Below are 19,356 nucleotides of genomic sequence, written 5' to 3'. Positions count from 1 at the left end.
CCAAAAAGGCAAAGCTACCAGGTGAAGACTTATTACTTATTGCAAATTTCAGGAGTTTGCTCTAGTACCTATCAGGTGTCATCTTTTTAAATTTATATGCATAAAGATATATTTATTTTTATTGGAAGTCAGATTTACAGAGAGAAGGAGAGACAGAAAGATCTTCTATCTGCTAGTTCAAACTCAGCCAAGTGGCCTCAATAGCTGGAGCTGAGCTGATTCGAAGCCAGGAGCTAAGAGTCCCTTACAGGTCTCCCACACGTGTGCAGGCCCCAAGGCTTTGGGCTATCCTGCACTGCTTTCCCAGGCCACAAGCAGGGTTTGCAAGGGAAGCAGGGCCTGCAGGATTAGAACCAGTGCCAGTATGAGACCCTAAAATATGCAAGGCAAGGAATCTATAGGCTACTGTGCCAGGCCATCAGGTGTCATCTTTTGAAAGGCTCAATTTTAAACAACTGATTAGCAAATATTTTGTAGTTTGGGCAATTTAATATTTCAGATGTAAAGATTCATTTTTGAACATGATTTTTGTTATTAACAAACTCATTAACAATCCTTTGCTATCATGAGAAGTTTAAGAATTCAGTTTTCAGTATAGATTAAGATTGTTCTTTTACCGTGACTGGCAAATACTAGAATAAAAATAATTTTAATTTACTTTCCATCTTCAGTTTCTCCTAATCTCTAAGACTTAAAGAATATTTTTAAGTTTTAATTATTTATTATATTCCAGAGTGACAAATGAGATCAAAGACATAGACAAAAAGAGCATCCATTTGTTACTTCATTTCCCAAATGCCTACAAAAGGTGGAACTGGTCCAGACATTAGCCAGGATGTTGGAACTCTGTGCAGATCTCCCATACAGGTGGCAGTGATCTCATTACATGGGCTGTTTTCCTGCTATCTCCAAGTCATATTAGAAGGAAGCTGGATCACAAATACGGTAGCTGAGATGTGGGGCGCAGCGATCGCCAGTGGCAGCTTTGCCGTGACGCCTGCCCCTGTACAAGATGTTCAGAAACCCATCCACCCTTTCTTATGTTTTACTTTGCTCGTGAAGCTTCATTAAAAAAAAAAAAAGATATTCCAAGATGGAATTCCATAGCCATTTCATCCAACAAAGTCTTCCTAGTTCTCCGCATGTGATCCGGGTTGATCTGAGTAGATGGGTTGACTGCAGCTGGGTTCACAGCGGCTTGGCCATGGGCCCAGCAAGTGCTGACTGTAACAAAACTTCCATAAGGAAAAGAAGGAGACTTGATATTTATGTTTGTAGCCATTTATGGTACAGATGAAAATGTGGCCCATGATTAAGTGCAGAACTCCACGCGGGTGCTTTGGGAGTGCTCGGGGGAGGTTGTGGTTATTAGCTGTGTGTGGATCGGGTCATCTGAGTGAGCTCCTGAGCAGTCTCAGTACCTAAGTCCAGCCCTAGCCCCAGGACGCTCAGAAATCCCGATTGGGAAACGCAGTGCTCAAGCTCTGAGATTGACTCTTTCCTGTTGCGTGTAGTAACTAGGTTGCAGGCTCTCTGGATGGCCATGCCTCATCGTACCATAGTACGATGTAAAGAGAAAAGAGGGCAACTGTTGGTTTACTTGATGCATATTCCGCATTAGAACCATGAGACAGAAGTAGTCATCTTGTTATCCAAGAAAATCTCTGCTCTTTCCCATATTTTAACCCCATAAACATAATTCAGACATGTATTTTCTCAGTAAATTTAATTTTTTTAATTTTTGTCTTCTACAGAAAGTGAATGAAGGGAAGTACCGAAGTTATGAAGAGTTCAAAGCTGATGCTCAACTACTTCTCCACAACACAGTGATATTCTATGGAGGTTGAATATTTTCTGTTTTTCTTTCTGTGTACATTTTAAAAAATATATTTATTTTCTTTGATGCAAGGCTGGGGTACAAAGAAAGGGAAGAAACAGTGTGTCCCTCTGCTCATTCACTCCCTGAATGTCAGCAATGAGCAGGACTCGGCCAGGTTGAAGCCAAGCGCCTGAGATTTCATGTGGGTCTACCAGTGGGTGCTAGGGTTGCACGCACTTGAACCATCTTCCACTGCTTTTCCAAGTACGTTCACAGGGAGCTGGATCCAAAGTGGAGCAGCCAGTGCTCATATGGGATACTAGTGTAGTAACCTGTGGCTAAACCCACTCTGCCACAGTGTCAGCCCCTTGTGTGCATATTTTAAAAGTATCACTTACGTTCTATGTTGAGAAATAGTTTTATAAAGCATTACATCCTGAAAAGTAATAGCTTAAAGAGTAAGTAGCATCAAAGTCTAAATCTAAGGATGTATGAAAGTGAATGCCCGCCCTTAAAACTGTAACATGGATTATTAAGTGATGAAAATGTATTTATTGTTTAGCATTGAGACTTTTCATTAGCATGTTAATTCTAATTGCTTCCCCATTACATTAATATCCCATCATTCTAAGGTAAGGGATCACAATATAACTATAGACCTAGACAATTATTGGATGTGTTGCAAGCAAAATAAAAGTTGCCCATGGAATTCTTTATTGTTGCCTGAACTTTATTTAAAATACACATGTCGGTTTAGTGTATATATCCCCTCTCACTAAAAGCAAATAAAGTGATGGTATTTGATAGAATTTTGTTTATGTTTTTATTACAGCAGACAGTGAGCAAGCTGACATTGCAAGGATGCTATATAAAGACACATGTCATGAGGTACTATTCATGCCTAATAATTAAACTCTTGGCTTAACCCAAATTCACGTCAGGACTCTGCTCTTGCATCTACTCTTCAATTATGTCATTTCCTTTCAATGTAATGTTATCTTCATGTTTGTAACAATATATTGGCTGTAATGCAGTTGGAAGACAAAGTTTTTGGCACAACTGCTCAGAGAGAGCTTGAAAATTAAAGTTAATTACTAAGTAACAGTTACACGGAATCTTAGAACTACCCGTAAGAGCTGTTGTATCAGATAGTGCATGTAAATATGGTATGATGACAAGCAATAAATAAGCAAATAAATACATAAATCTTTAAATGAAGGCTTTTTAAAAGATTGGCTTCTTTTTATTGGAAAGTCAGAAAAATAGATAGGAGGAGAGACAGAGAGGAACATCTTCTCTCTATTGACTCCCCAAGTGGCCTCAATGGCTGGAGCTGATGCGATCCAAAGCCAGGAGCGCAGATCCTCTTCCGGGTTTCCCACGCGGGTGCAGGGGCCCAAGGCTTTGGGCCGTCCTCAATTGCTTTCCCAGGCCACAAGCATAGAGCTGGATGGGAAGTGGAGCCACTGGGATTAGAACCAGTGCCCATATGGGATCTCGGCTCGTGCACGGAGAGAACTTGAGCCACTAGGCTACCATGCTGGGCCCTAAATGAAGGCTTTAAATCTGAATCCTCACTAATTCCATTGACAACAAAACAATCAAAATTCATGTCTATGAAATAAATTAAGTAGAAATTTATAGTCTTTTTGTTCTTTATTTAAAACAGCTGTGATCTATACTTTTGCCAACTTGCTCAGTTTTTATAACAAATGTTTTTTCTTCAGTTAATTTCAAAATTTACTTTCTTATTCATTCACTATTCCTTTGATGAGTGCTCAAGATTAGCCAGCAGTGTGTTAAAGAAGAAAAAAATAATGGTTATCAGGGCCCAGGCTTCCTGCTCATTGAGTTCTGTTAAGAGGAACTCTGGAAAAGAGAATGCATCTCCTTAGGGTAAGTTGGAGTCAGGAGCCAGAACTGGGCACTAAACCCCCACACTCCAATGTAGGACACAGATATCCTAACTACTAGGCCAAATTCTTGCCCCAGGAAGACCTTCTAGTGAAAATAACATTTAATCTGAGTGTTAGCCAATGAAATGAAAGCAAGGCAGTATTAGACTGTGCTAAACCTCAGAAATAATTTATTGAAAATCTATTCTGAGATCACAGAGGAATGAAAGTTAAAACTATGTGTAAAGATAATGTGAAAATACTAATATAAATGAATAACTTTATAGTTTAATGTACATGTGTATTTTATTGTTTCATTTCTTTTTCAGCTTGATGAACTACAGCTTTGCAAGAACTGCTTCTATTTGTCAAATGCACGTCCTGACAATTGGTTTTGCTATCCTTGTGTATGTGAGACTTTGCGGTTTTTGTCTGTTTTTAATTCCTAACTTTATCCTGGCAGTGCTCTAAGGATGTTACTTCTAGCTTCTTAAACACTATGATCCATGCTAAACATTTTTTATTTCAGATGATATGTAGTTTTAGTGAGGATAAGCAACAGAAATGGGGGAGATATCCTGTGATTGTACATTTCTGACTTTTAAATGAGATACTTAAGACTAAACATTGGATTCTTTAACAGATAATAAATTGAATTTTTGCTTTTCTTTTTATCCTTTGACATGAGCTCTCAGGCTTTGTATATGTCCATAGATTATATAAGTTTCCACCTACAATGGTGTGATTGTAACAATACTGGTAGAGAACTTGTGAGTGCTCTTGGCAGGCAGTCCCAGTGACATTAGCTTCAGACTCGAGCAAGGAGCCATCCTTCTGCGACATTACTGTGCATTACAGTCCATTGACGATCTTGTTCAAATGTACAGTTTTGAAATCGTAGACCTAAAGGTCCACCAGTTCTAAGCAATTCCCAGACCGCACTGTTGAAGCAGAGTTGGATGTTCTAGTCGCCATCATTGCTCACATGGTCATTGTCTTGGCAGGCTGTCTCCTTGTTCCAGTTCCTCCTCTTTGTGAGAAACAAGAGTCATATTTTTTGTGTTTTTCTTGAAAGCAACCCTGTTCACAGAAAAAAGAAATGTTTGCTTAGAAGTTAACAAATACTTTCAAGATAATGGATTATATTTCACTGTATAATTCAATTTTGATTGTATACTTGCATTTAATGCTTAATAACAACATAAGATATTTTATTTCCAGATACCTAATCATGAGCTGGTTTGGGCTAAAATGAAAGGTTTTGGATTTTGGCCAGCCAAAGTCATGCAAAAAGAGGACAATCAAGTTGATGTTCGCTTCTTTGGCCATCACCACCAGAGGTAATGCCCGAACATGTGAGCAGTGATCATAGCTGTGCTTCTCAGGAAGTGCAGAGAGAACACGAAGTTCATTTCAGCTAGGAAAAACACAGCGATAACTGCGCAGTGCAGACAATGATGTTTGTAAGTCGTTCTTTAGATGCTGCTTACTAAACAGGATCTTTTCAGTATCTGCTGCTATTGAACATAATAGTGCTAAGACTGAGTTCATAGTGCAGTGGTGTGGAAGCATCCTCAGGAAACATCCGTTCCTTAAACACTGTAATGATAGTATAGTAGTTTCAGTGTCAGTAGGAATACTGTGCAGAAAGTATTGTTGAAGAATATTTGAAGAAAACATACTTGAGTCTTTAAATAAGTGTGTCACGCGAGGAGAATATTAAACACAAAATTACATTTCCACAAGTTCCTTTGCCCACTCAAGCTCATTTCCTGGAAGATATCACCAGTTTTAAACAGGTGGGCCTCATTTTCCTCTGCTTTTCCTGCACATAGTATGTTCAGTAAGATATTTGAAGTCAGTTATTAGGATATACTTTAAAAGTTCTTGGGCCTTGTGCAGTATCCATGCAGCTTAAATCCTCATCTTGAATGTTCCGTGATCCCTTATGGGTACCGGTTCTAATCCACGTGGCCGTGCTTCCCATCCAGCTCTCTGCTTGTGGCCTGGGAAAGCAGTCAAGGATGGGCCAACTTTGAGACCTTGTACCCATATGGGAGACCCAGAGGAAACTCCTGGCTCCTGATTTTGGATTGGCTCAGCTCTAGTCATTGTGGCTACTTGGGGAGTGAACCAGTGGACAGAAGGTCTTTCTCTCTCCTCTCTATGTATCTGATTTTCCAAAAAAAAAAAAAAATCTTTTTTAAAACAATTCTTATCATGTTGAAATTGAAAGATTCAGGGCAGGTAGCCAATCTCTTGATTAAAATGCCTGTGTCACACATGAATCTAGCTGGATCAGTGCCCAGGTGTGGCTCCTGACTCCAACTTTCTGCTCGTGCAGACCCTGGAATACTGTGGTAATCATTCAGGTAATTAGGTCCCGGCCACCCATGTGGAAGATTTGGATTGAGTTCTTGACTTCAGCCCAGCTCACTACTAAGGGTGTTTGGGGAGTGACCTAGAGGGTGAGAGTTGTTTGTTATCTCTGTGTTTCTGCATCTCAAATATGTAAAAATAGATAAATAAGTATTTGATTGAAAATGACCTTTATAACATTATAGTCATGGATTTTTACTTATGTAAGCACCATAAAACATACCAAAAAAACTGCTAAGAAGCCACTACTTAGAAATTTTTATTTAATAAATATTCTTTTGATAGCCATAATATCAATACAAAAATGTGGATACAAAAGTTTTAAACAAATAATGTTCTGGGACTAGTCCCTTTTACACACTCAAATAAAATAGAATGATCCTTCTTATATACTCTGAGCACTTTGCAAATTGTCAGGACAACGATTCGTTGTGATTGCATTTAACATGATTTTACCTGCCAGGGAGGAATAAAATAGCTGACAATATCTTTTAAAAAGGCTGAATCTCCTTTTGCTGCACATAGATCAATGCAGATGGCATTGATCAAACAAAAAAAAACGTATAAGCAAAAAAAGTAGAACATTTTAAGTTATTTACCATAAGAGCATGGAAATATCTTACTCTGCAAATATTCAGAACATTCAAAATTGGCAGACATGCAAGTACAGCAAAATTTTACTATAATTTTTATTAGACTTGCTTAAGTTCTGAGGTGTTTGCTTTATTTTTATATTTTTTTATAGATCAGAAGGTGTATTTTGTGATACTTTTTGAAACTACAATACTGATTACAGTGATGGAGTGGATTCTTTTTAAGAGACAGATTTCATGTATTTTGTAGGTAAATTCTAGGATAATCATGCTTCCCTCATTCCCTCTTCTCTCCCTTTCCAACCCTGACTCTACCTCATTCCTTCATTTTTTTCTTTACTTTTAAAAATATATGTAATTTTAGTCTACTATATAATCACAGACTTAATGTACCACTAACCATAATATTTAGGAAGTAAGAAGTGGAAAATACCACAGTTCCACAGGATTATCAACCAGGGCTAAAAATAATAATCAAATCACAGGATTTCCAAATTGTTCCTACACAGTTTTTTAAACTCTGTATTACCTACTACATGTCGGAGATTAGTTTTGGGGGGACTGGCTTATTTCACTAAGCAAAACGGTTTCCAGTTGCATCCATTTTGAGGAGTGTTCCATTCCATGGCTATATAAACATATATACCACATTTTTTTTATCTAGTTGATTTTTTTCATCTAGTTGATGAACTTCTATATTGGTTCTTGAAGAAAATGATACTACTGTATGATCAGTCATTAAAGAATTTAATGAGAAAAAGTGTGTTTTGAAGAAATGAAGCTAAAAATGTGAAAATCCATGAGATAGTTTCCACTGATCTATGTTGGTGATATGCATCTCCTGTAGGCAACAAATAGATGGGTTCTGTGTTTTTAATCTAGTCTACTAATCTATGACATTTGATTGATGAGTTTAAGCCATTTACATTCAGCGTTAACATAAATAGGTGGTAATTTGTTCCTGTCATTTTAGCAATGGGTTGTTTATTATTGTTATTTTATTGGTCAAATCAAACTTACCAGCAAGATGGGCAGTTCTTTTTATGGGTTCACCTGCTGAGTTCCTGGTGAACTTCCCTTCCTACCTGTTTGCTGGTGGAATTCAAGCCGCCAGTGGAGATCACCACTTGCTGAATGCCGCTGGCAATGTCGCTGGCATATCAGGTCACTGCAGCACCACACCGTTGTCTTCACTGCTTTGCTGTGTCCATCATTCTCCAGGTGCCCCTGTGCTATCAGTCTGCCCTGTGCTATTCCCTGGAATGTGCCCTCTCTTCCTCACCGACTAATGTTTCTCCATCTGTTTAACGTGTCCTTAGCCTATTCCACCATCTTGATTCTCACCTTTTCATTTTGATGTTTTCTTTTGCAGTATAGAAGCTTCTTAATTTGATATAATCCCATTTGTGTATTTTATTCTTACTGCATGCTCTGGAGTCTTTCAAGAAGTCTTTGTCCAGATGGGTTGAACAGTTTCTTGGGGAGACCATTTCTGGTCCGAAGTTAGAGCTGGTAGAATATCATCCCAGTCAATTTGGATTCTATGCTTGGTTTATGTTTGCAAGGAAAGAACCTTGATTGAATTTGAACTGTAATGCTGCATCAAGGTGGAGGAATCCACCGGGGGGAGGGGAGGGAGAGGGGTGGGGGGATTCCCAGAGCCTATGAAACTGTCACATAGTGCAAAATAATTAATAAAAAAAAAAAAAGAAGTCTTTGCCTCTGCCAGTGTCTTGTAAGAGTTTCTCCAATGTTTTCCTTTGCAAATTTAACAGTATCAAGCTGTAGGTTTAGATCCTTGGTCCACCAGGAGTTGGTTTTTGAATAAGGTATGAAGTAAGCGTCTTGTTTCATACTTCTGTACATGTAGACCCAATTTTGCATTTGTATTCTTTGTAGTGCCTTTCATCATAGATATTTGACATTAAACGTTTGTTAAATTGATCCAAAATTATAGATGAATACTAGTTAAAATTCAGTCAAAAGGTTAGTCTCCAAGGAAAATTTCTTGATATTTGAGTGTTCTTTCCAATGAAACTAAGCATACTTTTAATTTTTATTCTTCAGTGTTACATCTGTTTTATGTACACTTCGGAGGAACTTAAAATTGTGTTCTCTATTTGTCCTAATGACGTAATGAATAGGCACCTGCTGTAAATATGAATTACTTAGATAGTTATTATAATACTTAGTATTTTTCAGATGCCTTCATTTTATATGCCTGTGTGTTTGTCATAAAATTTTTTGGCCATTTTCAAATGATTTGTTAAATAGATAGGTCCTGCTTGCTTAGAGAATTCAAAACAATAAGATGGACTTTTTTATTTTTTATATTTTTATTTTTTTATTGTTTGTTATTTAATTTGAAAGGCACAGAGAAAGAAGCAGGGAAAGATTCATCCACAGGCTCATGTCCCAGAGGCATGCAACAGCTGGGTCTGGCTTGACGGAGCCAGGAACCCGACATTAAATCCTGGTCTCTCACTTGGGTGCCAGGGACTCGTGTACTTAGGGCATTACATGCTGCTTCCCAGCATGCGTGTGAGTAAACAGTTAATTCAGAAATGGAGCCAGAACCCAGGCACGTTGAGGTGGGAATGCAGCCACCTCACTTGGCATTTCAACTTCTGTGCCAGATAGCCTCTCCCAGAGTTAACTGTTTCAAACAGGAATTATGAAAATATAGGTAAATCAACTGTAACAAGCTGAACTGACTGAAGAAAAAGTGAATGGTTAGGAAGTATTCATGATTTATTTCAATTCTGAGAACTTTGATGACTGAAAAAAAATCTCACTTATTTCGAACTCTGTCAGTTTGGTTTTTTTTCCAAGCAATAACTAATGGTCTTCATAGACTATAGATGCCAGAAATCATACTTTACAACAGGGAGAGTCCACTGAGTATTCTTAATACTTTTTGTACCACTTTGAATGTTTTTCCTAAGAGCCTGGATTCCTTCTGAAAACATTCAAGACATCACAGTCAACATTCATCGGCTGCATGTGAAGCGCAGCATGGGCTGGAAAAAGGCCTGTGATGAGCTGGAGCTGCACCAGCGCTTCCTTCGTGAAGGGAGATTTTGGAAATCTAAGAACGAGGACCGAGGCGAGGAGGAGGCAGAATCCAGCATCTCCTCCACCAGCAACGAGCAAGTGAGCGGGGTCTCATTTAGGAATTACCCACTAATTATCATTTGTAAATGTGAATGTCTCAGTGTACACTCCTCACTGGAATGAACAGATTGATCGCTTTCTTTCCCTTTCCTATAAACACTGCGGAATGATCTGCACAAGTAAGCCAAAACCAATTCGAATCAATAGAGACAGGGGTCATTGACCTTGAACCTGACCCTCCCAGTGTGACGAGAGTAAATCCTCTGCTCATTATTGCAGTTACTTTAGCTCTTTCAAACCGTCAGTTACCAGAATCAGTAAGTAAGATTAAGTGATAACTGAGTGGATGGAAGGATGTAATGGAAAAGGGAGTAACTTTCTCATTCCTCACCTGTGGGTCCCCTGTAGGTATTTTCAGCCGAAACATATTTCCTAGTGTCTGGAATAATATGATATTACTTTTATAATGCCCACAGCTGAAGGTCACCCAAGAACCAAGAGCAAAGAAAGGACGACGTAATCAAAGTGTGGAACCCAAAAAGGAAGTAAGTTGCCCACCTAGCAATTTTCAGGTGGCAATTGAAACAGGAAATACTCTCAAAGTATGATCAAGGCCATTGGTTCTGGTAGATACTTGTGAAATTTAGTTGTCATCAATCAAATAATATCCATCAAGTTTGAACCTAGTCTTCTGACTTTGCTGTTCTTATCTACTGCTTCTAGAACTGGCACACACATGCTCAAAGTCTCCATCTTCACTAACAACTACCAACCAAAGTTTGGCTAAGTGGGAAGGGTATGTTTTGCATTTCCTGGGCACTTTAATATTTTTCATAGTATTATTAAAGGCAAAGCATTTATTCAACCAATTGGTTCTGCCAGTGTTTGAAAACCAGAGGAGACTGTGACTGAGCTCAGCCATTGGAAGTTACGTGAGCTGTGCTTGTCTTAAAACCATGTAAACCTCGAAATATTCCAAACACATATTCAGTGAGAAGTGGTTTAGGATTTTAGGAAATTTGTTAATTAATCTATTCCAAGGAGGTGAATTAAGTTAATGATTTTACATTCTCTATGATTACTTTTTGTTCAGTCTGTTTTGAAAATAAAATCTATTATATTAATATGTGATGAAATTATTAATGAAATTTCTGTTCAAGATTATGTTAGCTGCTAAAATTGCATGTTTTTTTTTATTTGATGTTTTGGAGAGAGGTTTGTTTTAAACAGAGATGAATTAGGCACAATAAAATCTAGCTTCTTAATTACATGCTTTTTAATAGAAACTTTTTATATGGCAGTATATATGAACATATCACTGATTAACATCCTATTGCGAGGAGTCTACAAAAAGAAATGAAAAATATGTATAAATATTATATTATATGTATAAATATTATATGTATACAATATATACATAAATATTATGTATATATATTATATGGATTTCAAAAATGTGCACCAAAATAATTTACCTTTTAATTACACTGTCTATAAACTGTTAGAAATATCCTCATTTGCTGTTCTTGAATTAGTGAATTGTACTGCTTTGTTCTGGATCTAAGTACATTTCCTACCCTTAAGGAACCAGAGCCTGAAACTGAAGCTGTAAGTTCTAGCCAGGAAATTCCTACAATGCCTCAGCCAATCGAAAAAGTATCGGTGTCAACTCAGACCAAGAAGTTAAGTGCCTCTTCACCAAGGATGCTGCATCGAAGCACCCAGACCAGCAGTGATGGCATCTGTCAGAGCATGTGCCATGACAAGTACACCAAAATTTTCAATGACTTTAAAGACCGAATGAAATCTGACCACAAACGAGAAACTGAGCGAGTTGTCCGAGAAGCTCTAGAAAAGGTAAAGCTTGTCTCCGTAGTGCCAGCTTCTAGAACCTGGGTCTCTCCTGCAGTGGCTTGTCTGCTTTCCTTATGCATGAGCAAGGTAGCAAGTTTTTAAAACTAAGAATGTAATAAAACTGTTACCTTTATAGCATTTTAATCCATAATGGTACTTTCATTATCTTTGTTTTTTGATACATTTGGATTAAATGTATGGTAAAGAAGTATCAGTTGAATGGAAACTATGTGTTTTTAAAGCTTTCTATTCAGTGTACATGGTCCATGTAAATTATGAACTGACATATGGTGGTTTAACTACATTCCAGCTACGTTCTGAAATGGAAGAAGAAAAAAGACAAGCTGTAAATAAAGCAGTAGCCAACATGCAGGGTGAAATGGACAGAAAATGTAAGCAAGTAAAAGAAAAGTGTAAAGAAGAATTTGTAGAAGAAATCAAGAAGCTAGCAACACAGCACAAACAACTCATTTCTCAGACCAAGAAAAAGCAGTGGGTAAGTATCAGTACTTTTACACATTTTTTATTAATATTCAGTGTTTCTACATTTTTATGAGATGCAGTACAGTTTCAAGACACACACACACACACACACACACACACACACACACAGGATAAACTGATCAGTTCAAGAAATTAGTGTTTCCTAGCCATTAGGGCCTTCCAGGTCCTGGCTTCAGTTTTTCATGCATTAATGTAGAGTAATGCAGTCACATTACCACCCCGGGTCCTGTGCAGTCTTGGTGTTTGCCTGGCTTGGGCAGGGCTGGTAGGGACATGTGATGTTTCAAGTTCCCCGCCAGGGCTTCCATCTCACTGACACCAGAGCAGATCCAGAGGCTGGCCCTGGCCCTGGTGCTAGTGGCCTTGGGCGTTGCCCTAAGCCGTCACACCACAAGCAGCGCTGGCATTGAACTTCAGGGCAAAATCCCAAGTGGAAGAGATTCCTTGGCTGCCTGACTAAGGAAAGAGCAAAGACTTGGCCCTGGGGTTCAAGTCTGAGGTCTCGACTTGGTTCCCTCTGCCCAACCCGTTCCCAGGTAAGGGTGAGGCCTCTCTCTCTCTGCTGAGTGCTTGGACCTGGGAGCAGGGTGTTGCAGGCCATCTTCCCGCCCTGTATCCCTCAGTGCATCTTTTAGTGTTACTGCAGTAACCCTAGGCAGGCAGGCAGTTCTCTTACTAGGCTCTGTAGCTCATGTCTAGGTGACTTGGTGCAGGGATAGCTGTTCAGACCACCAGTGGAACATCTCACTCAGTTACCATCTTGTTCTGCCTCTTCAGTATAGTTTTTAGAATCTCATTTCTGACAGTTTACCACAGGCATGATGAAAATTAATCCAGAGTAGTAAAGGAGTTAGATGCAAAACTTATTCCTGAAATAAAATCTATTGTACAATTCGCATCCCCACTTAATTTAAAATTTCTATTAGAAATCATGTAATCTCTTAACACCAGAACTCTATTACTCATTACTGGTCAGACTTGCTTTGTTAAATTGCAATTATAACAGAAAGAGATGTTTAAAAGTTTATGGGAGGGGAGGGAGAGGGGTGGGGGGATTCCCAGAGCCTATGAAACTGTCACATAATGCAAAATATTAATAAAAATATAAAAAAAAGTTTATGGGAAAATAGAAAAGGTAAGTTTCTTTTGATGAAAAGGTTTTTAAATCTATTATAGTTTTTTTAATAATATAAGTTTTGTATGAACTCTCTAAAGTAGCCTTGCACTTCAGTTCATAACATCTATGTACAGTTTGTTCTATAATTTCTCCATTAGTGCAACTGGATGGCCCTTTCTTTTTAAAAATTTTAATGCTAGTTATACATGTGAAGAGGTTCCAGACCCATGTGGGCCTCCAATTCTAATTAGGAAGGAAGGGGTCGGGCTGAGGCAAAGTGGGTAAGATAAAAGTTGCATTCTTCCCTCCTGCACCAGCACTGGAGGAGGCAGCGTAGCGCACTGCCCCTTGCTATCACATCGTATCAGTGTCTAGAGGAGGTGGTTGCTTGAGGCCCCACTGTGGGGAAGACTGCTCCAGGGGCGTGAGTTGAGATTGTTTTGAGAGGTTTTTCTGAGGGGTTGTTCTGAGAGGCTGTGTTATACAGCTGCTGTAGCCTGGCCCAGCCTGGCCCGCCCCAAGGCCCAGATCTCAGATATGCCATCCAGTACTGTCTGGACAGTCCTACCTTTGACATGAGCATTTGTAGTTAATATCAAGATTGTGAAACTGCAAATATAACAATAATACATAAAACCTTTTGATATTTCTCTGCACTAAACATTTTACATTAGAAATCTTTATAGTAATAACGCCTTATTGATCTCCAGCTACACTCTTTGAAGCCTGACTCGTGCATCAGTCATGTTCTGTTTCTAAGTCTTGTTCTCCCTAAAGTGGATGTCTCTGGTTGCACAAGAGCCTTGTGCTCGACAGCCTCTACAATGTGTAGTTATTCGGTGGGGGAACACCTGAGTAGTCATAACTTGGTTTTAATTATTAGAATTTCTCTATAGAAGCTTTGTGATGCCTTTTAATTCTCCATGTTATCTACCCTACATTATATAAAGAGATTCTTTAAATATGTGTGAATTTTTCATGAAAGAATAAAACATTCAAAAATTTGCAGTGAAGGTTTGGGAAGGAAGAAAAAGAAGATAACATAAATATGAAGAAAGTTTGGTAGGAAACAAATGGTAAGTGATGTAAGGAAATATCACTAAATGGAACTAAGGTGTGCTCAAGGTGACAACAGGTACAAGATGAAAAAATTTTGGCTTTAGAGACAAAAAAGATCTAGAAATCACATGCCAGACTTATGAGAAGAAATTTCTTGTATGTTTATTAAAACTCAAGAAAACAACATGGCTCTAAGCAAGAATTCTAATGCTACCTTTTATAGCATTTTACTATTTGTGAAACAGGTAAAACTAGCATTTTCATGAGGAATTTGAAACCTGTGAAATTGACCAGTAACGAACAAACAACCTGGTTGATAGACTTAGAATTCATCTTGTTGTGAGTCTGTAGCTCCTAAGCTTTGCTCTGCCCCCATTGCTGTGCTTTACATAATTGGAAGAAATGATACAGTGTTAGGAAAGCAAACATGCAGGCATGTTAGAGGAAAAGAAAAAGTGAGTATTACTTTGAGACACAATCAAGAGAAACATACCTTTTAAATAAATCTATAAAGAAAAGAAGAAATGGAAAACAAATGAATGCACAAATAAGTTAATGGGGCACTTAGGAGGCAGGAGAAGAAATAAATACAATTTAAAGATAAGGCTTTGCCCAAAGTCACAGGAACAGTGGTAGAGGTGGCCTGCCCCCACCAACCTGTAAGAGAACTTCATGGACTTGCAATGGCTGATATAATACAACAGTTCAAAAAACTGATTTTAAGAAACGAGGCATAAAATATGCAATCAGGAAAGAAATTAGAAGGTGAATTTTTAGATTTTTAGATCTTGAATGATAACTGGATCCCTGGGATCCTACTCCTTGGCTCAATACGTATCAAATTGACATTTGTTTTTAGTATGTATGCTTCTCTCTATATGACTTGTGTCCATGGGTACTTCAAAAGATCCCCAGAAAATATGTATGATGAAAAAAAACTATGCATGGAAAAAAACTATGCATGGATTTGAAATTTTTGCAAGAGCTGGATAACTTTGTGTTTTAGTTCTATTCTCACAACATCTTGATGTATTTCTAGATCTGTCCTGACCCATTGACAAGTGTTGCTGATTTCCCGGCCTCATCCTGAGGCTGCAGTTATCGTACTAGTGCGAACCCCTCACTGTTTTCTTCTTTTCAGTCCCAGTGGTACAACTGAGTACTGGGGACGTTTGGACCAGAGCATGGAGGGCAGAGGAGCAATGTTGCATACTGTTTGTTTTGGGATGTAGGATGCCAGACTTCCACCATCAGTAATACCTTCTTCCTTGACAGAATGACAATCAGAAATATGTGAAACATTGCCAAAAAAAACTGTGGAGGCTGACTTGACTAGTAGATTAGAGGTCACAGGTGACCTTGATAATAGCACATGCATTGCGTTGGTGGAAGTACAATTGTGCAGTCATTGGGAGAAAGGATGGGAAGTAAAGGTGATTCTTTGGAGGAGGTTGTGAGGGGGAAGAGAGACAGTGGTAGCTGGGAATGATGAGCAGGGCAAGAGCTTGTAAGTAAATGATGCTTGTATGCTGATGATAATGACCGTAGAGATCAATGAAAGGTTGTGCTATCACAGGTGAGCTGCAGTTTGCTGACAGCCAGATACATGCTGCCATCTCAAGCCTCACCATTGTTGCCTCCTGCTGCTCAGTGTGTAAAATAGGACACTAGCTTTCATGGCTGAGCCAGGAGAATCTTAAAAGCACAACCGTGCGACTACAGTTTCTAAGAGATGCTTACTCATTCACTTCCAAGTCTGAACAATCGGTGCCCACTTTGTGTCTGCAGTGCTACAACTGTGAAGAGGAGGCCATGTACCACTGCTGCTGGAACACGTCCTACTGCTCCATCAAGTGCCAGCAGGAGCACTGGCATGCGGAACACAAGCGCACCTGTCGCCGGAAAAGATGAAGCCGGTCCTCCCAGGAGAGCCACCCCAACCATTACTCTTCTCAGACAAAGCGGTTTTTGTTTCCAAGAAGCCAAAATTGTTTCGAATTTGCTTCCCATTTTGCACCAGCCTTTAAACACTTTTCGTGAAGAAATTTTGCACAGTAGTTTCAATGTTCTGTTAATGCTCCTCCAGAGTTTTTCAAGGGGGCAAAAGTAACATCAGTGGAGGGTATTATTTTAAATAAATTTTAATTGAGAATTTGTTGCATTTTCAGCAAATTTTAAAACATTTTTAGGTTTTACAGAGATTTTAACCTTTAAACAGCAGATCTTAAAAAAAAAACAGGTGAATACAAGTGAGTTTAACAAAGAAGCATTTAGAATAGATCTGAATGTAAGAACTACAGAACTGTTTCAGAAATAAAACATACTACCTTGATGTGACATTGATTTCTTAACCTTGTTGAGCTGGTTTTGTTCAGCTTAATTTACTGTTCAAAGGCATTATCTATTGGTTGTGCCAGTGGGTATATGATTGAATTTAGGGAACAGGGTTGACACAGCAGGGCTAGTCCTGCGTATTTTTTCTTAACTATTTCCCAATTGTGTTTTTCATTATTTCTTTTCAATATATAACTTTTATAACAAATTATTAGCTTTGATCTTGTAGTTTAAAATTGCAGGGAACTGGGGTAATCTTTTACTGAGCTGGATCTTAGAGATAATGAATATTTAAATTTTAAAGTTTGCACATTTCATCTTTGTCCTAACATGAGTGCTTGTAATGAATAAACAACAAAAATAAAAAGCCAAAAACTACCTTTATTCATACATGAAATTATAGCTGAGGCATACAGATTTCTTCCCTTTCCTCCCCAAATAATCATCTTACTGCCTATTATCTGGTGTCACCTCGTATATTGTAAGTTAAAACTGAAAGGAAAGAAAGCACTTAAGTTTCACAGAAGCCGTTATGTTTGTAGGAATGGGTCATTACCTACTAAGTGAGCTCCATCACTGTACACAGAATGAAGAATAATGCATGTTAATTTTCCTGTATTAAAGATGCCGTGGTTTGTAAAAAGTCTGTATTTTGCGGAATGTCTGGACTAAGAAGCATTACCAATAGGAATGGATCGATAGTTGAATAATGATTTTTTATATACATATAAATATAAGAAACAACCAGGAAAACTTAAATTACTTTTCTTTAAAATGCTCACCATCAAGAACATTTATGTTTTTTTTTTTTTAAGACTGATCTTAGACCAATTCAAATCCCCAATTATCATTTAGGTATTTTTTTGAGGTTAGAGAAATAATTTGTAAATATTTATTTAGACCTTTGATATTTATTTGAAGCAGTTACTCACAATGGAAGTGAAAGAATCGGGAGAAAAGCCTTTTAAAAAGTTTTCTCCAGGTTTGTCAGGGTCACTCTAAAAATGACAATGTAAGTAAGTCTTCTGTGAACTATTCATCCAATCTTGAGATGCTGTTGCAGATGGTGGTGACACAAGTTAATTGACAAAACTACTGCCAAATGGTGCACAATATTTTGTACAAACTACCCGGTAGCCCTATTTCATACAGTGTATCTAAATTATGCAGTAACTGGGCATCATCCTCCCCTCTTTGTTGCTGTGAAACTACTCACCGTTGCCACAGTGCTGTGGCGCTGATAGAAATATCATTCATCAAGAACACTTAACCTTCTTTGATTGTTTTCCAAGTTTTAAAGCTTCGATCCACCCCTATGAGAGCAAGTTATTGTGGAAATATTTTTGGTGTCAAATCATCCCAGAGTATGTAATATTTAACTGATAGCTGCATGAAAGTGAGATTCGTGTTTCTTGGGCTTTTTGTCTCTGCTGACACGGTTGCACATTTCCAAGTTACTACAGCGTGAAAACTGTGTGTTTAAAAAAATTTAAAAAAAAAGATTGTGGCCTGGTTTTGTAAAAGTTTTAGGTAAAATAACAATTGATTGTTTTAGGAATCATTAAATTTTTTTCTGCGAATCATAAAGCTATATCAAGGTGTTGAGCTTAGCCACTACGCACATTGTAAGTATCCATCGTGGCTGTCCAGTTCTATGATGCATTCTGGCATTTTGTAAGCTGCTCTGACTAGCAATATATAGATTCATTTAATGTGTTAACATTGGTTAATAAATGTATTTAAAAAAAAGACTGGCTTTAGTAAAGTGTTGACTTAGTCCAGTCCCTGATGAGACCAAGCACAACTGCATCTAAATGTTGATGATCTGGTGTGTTAGACATTTAAAGCGAATCCACACCCATCAGTTCTCAACAAGAGCCTGGAGAACTTATGCAGTACTCAGAACTGATCAGATTTAAGTGGAAATGAATGAATTTTATCCTCTGTTTTCATGTACTTGTTGGTATAGTAACTAGAAGTTAGTTTACCTTATTAGGTTTTAACGCTATCCTGAATATGTAATACAACTAGAATCAGATGGTTTGGCTCGGGATATTAAACTCCTAATTACTGTAGAATTCTGAAGTTTCCAACACTCAGAAGTGGTGTGTTGTCTGAGACACCAATGCTGATGCTACACCTTCATCAGAATTGTGTGAGGTGAGTCTTGAGATGAGAAGTTCGATGCCACTGGAGTGGCTGGGTACTCACTCCAGCTTCCTGCCAGTTCAGCTGGTGAGAGGTAGTAGTGACTGGTCAAATATTGGGATTTCTGGGGACCCTGGCCTCCTGAACCAGTGGATGGGAACGCATTAGCTCACCTTGTCCTTAATCTCCTTAGCAGCTACCTCTAAAATCATTTTGTAGTTGCTGGAATTTCTCTCTAATAAAACGTTTTTGAATATCACTGACAAGCAAATATAGCTTCAACAAGTGAAGGTGAAGTAGCAGATCCCCTGGGTAATTGGGGCAAGATCAGGTTGAATTAGGAAAACAGGTGAATCAGAATAAGAAGCTTCTAATATTAAAAAAATGAAATCAGATAGCTGCATGGAAGAGATCCTTTAACAAGTGAGATTTTACCATAATAAAGCCATAGGCTTAATCTGGTTACTCAAGACAGAATAGGAATACATAGATTAGTTGAGAAGATGTAACAACTTGTGCGGCACCTACTAATTGGCAACT

General features: G+C 38.2%; 1 protein-coding gene across 8 annotated transcripts in view; it reads left to right on the top strand.

Annotated features, from left to right (window-relative positions):
- The window catches only part of ZMYND11 (zinc finger MYND-type containing 11), a 108,066-nt gene extending 91,389 nt beyond the window's left edge, over positions 1–16,677 (top strand). For all 8 annotated transcript variants that reach the window (XM_058669548.1, XM_058669547.1, XM_004588459.4 and 5 more), the window contains 9 exons: positions 1,755–1,842; positions 2,652–2,707; positions 4,044–4,121; positions 4,936–5,054; positions 9,632–9,839; positions 10,277–10,345; positions 11,385–11,657; positions 11,965–12,150; positions 16,123–16,677. In XM_058669548.1, the coding sequence (XP_058525531.1) occupies positions 1,755–1,842; positions 2,652–2,707; positions 4,044–4,121; positions 4,936–5,054; positions 9,632–9,839; positions 10,277–10,345; positions 11,385–11,657; positions 11,965–12,150; positions 16,123–16,245 (1,200 nt within the window). In that variant the 3' untranslated portion in view covers positions 16,246–16,677. The remainder of the gene's footprint in view (positions 1–1,754; positions 1,843–2,651; positions 2,708–4,043; positions 4,122–4,935; positions 5,055–9,631; positions 9,840–10,276; positions 10,346–11,384; positions 11,658–11,964; positions 12,151–16,122) is intronic.
- The last annotated feature ends 2,679 nt before the right edge of the window (positions 16,678–19,356 follow it).

The sequence above is a fragment of the Ochotona princeps genome, chromosome 10, assembly GCF_030435755.1.
Source record: "Ochotona princeps isolate mOchPri1 chromosome 10, mOchPri1.hap1, whole genome shotgun sequence".
NCBI classification, from domain to species: domain Eukaryota; kingdom Metazoa; phylum Chordata; class Mammalia; order Lagomorpha; family Ochotonidae; genus Ochotona; species Ochotona princeps.
The sequence above is the reverse complement of the archived record's forward strand: the minus strand, read 5'-3'. Positions and strand labels throughout refer to the sequence as shown.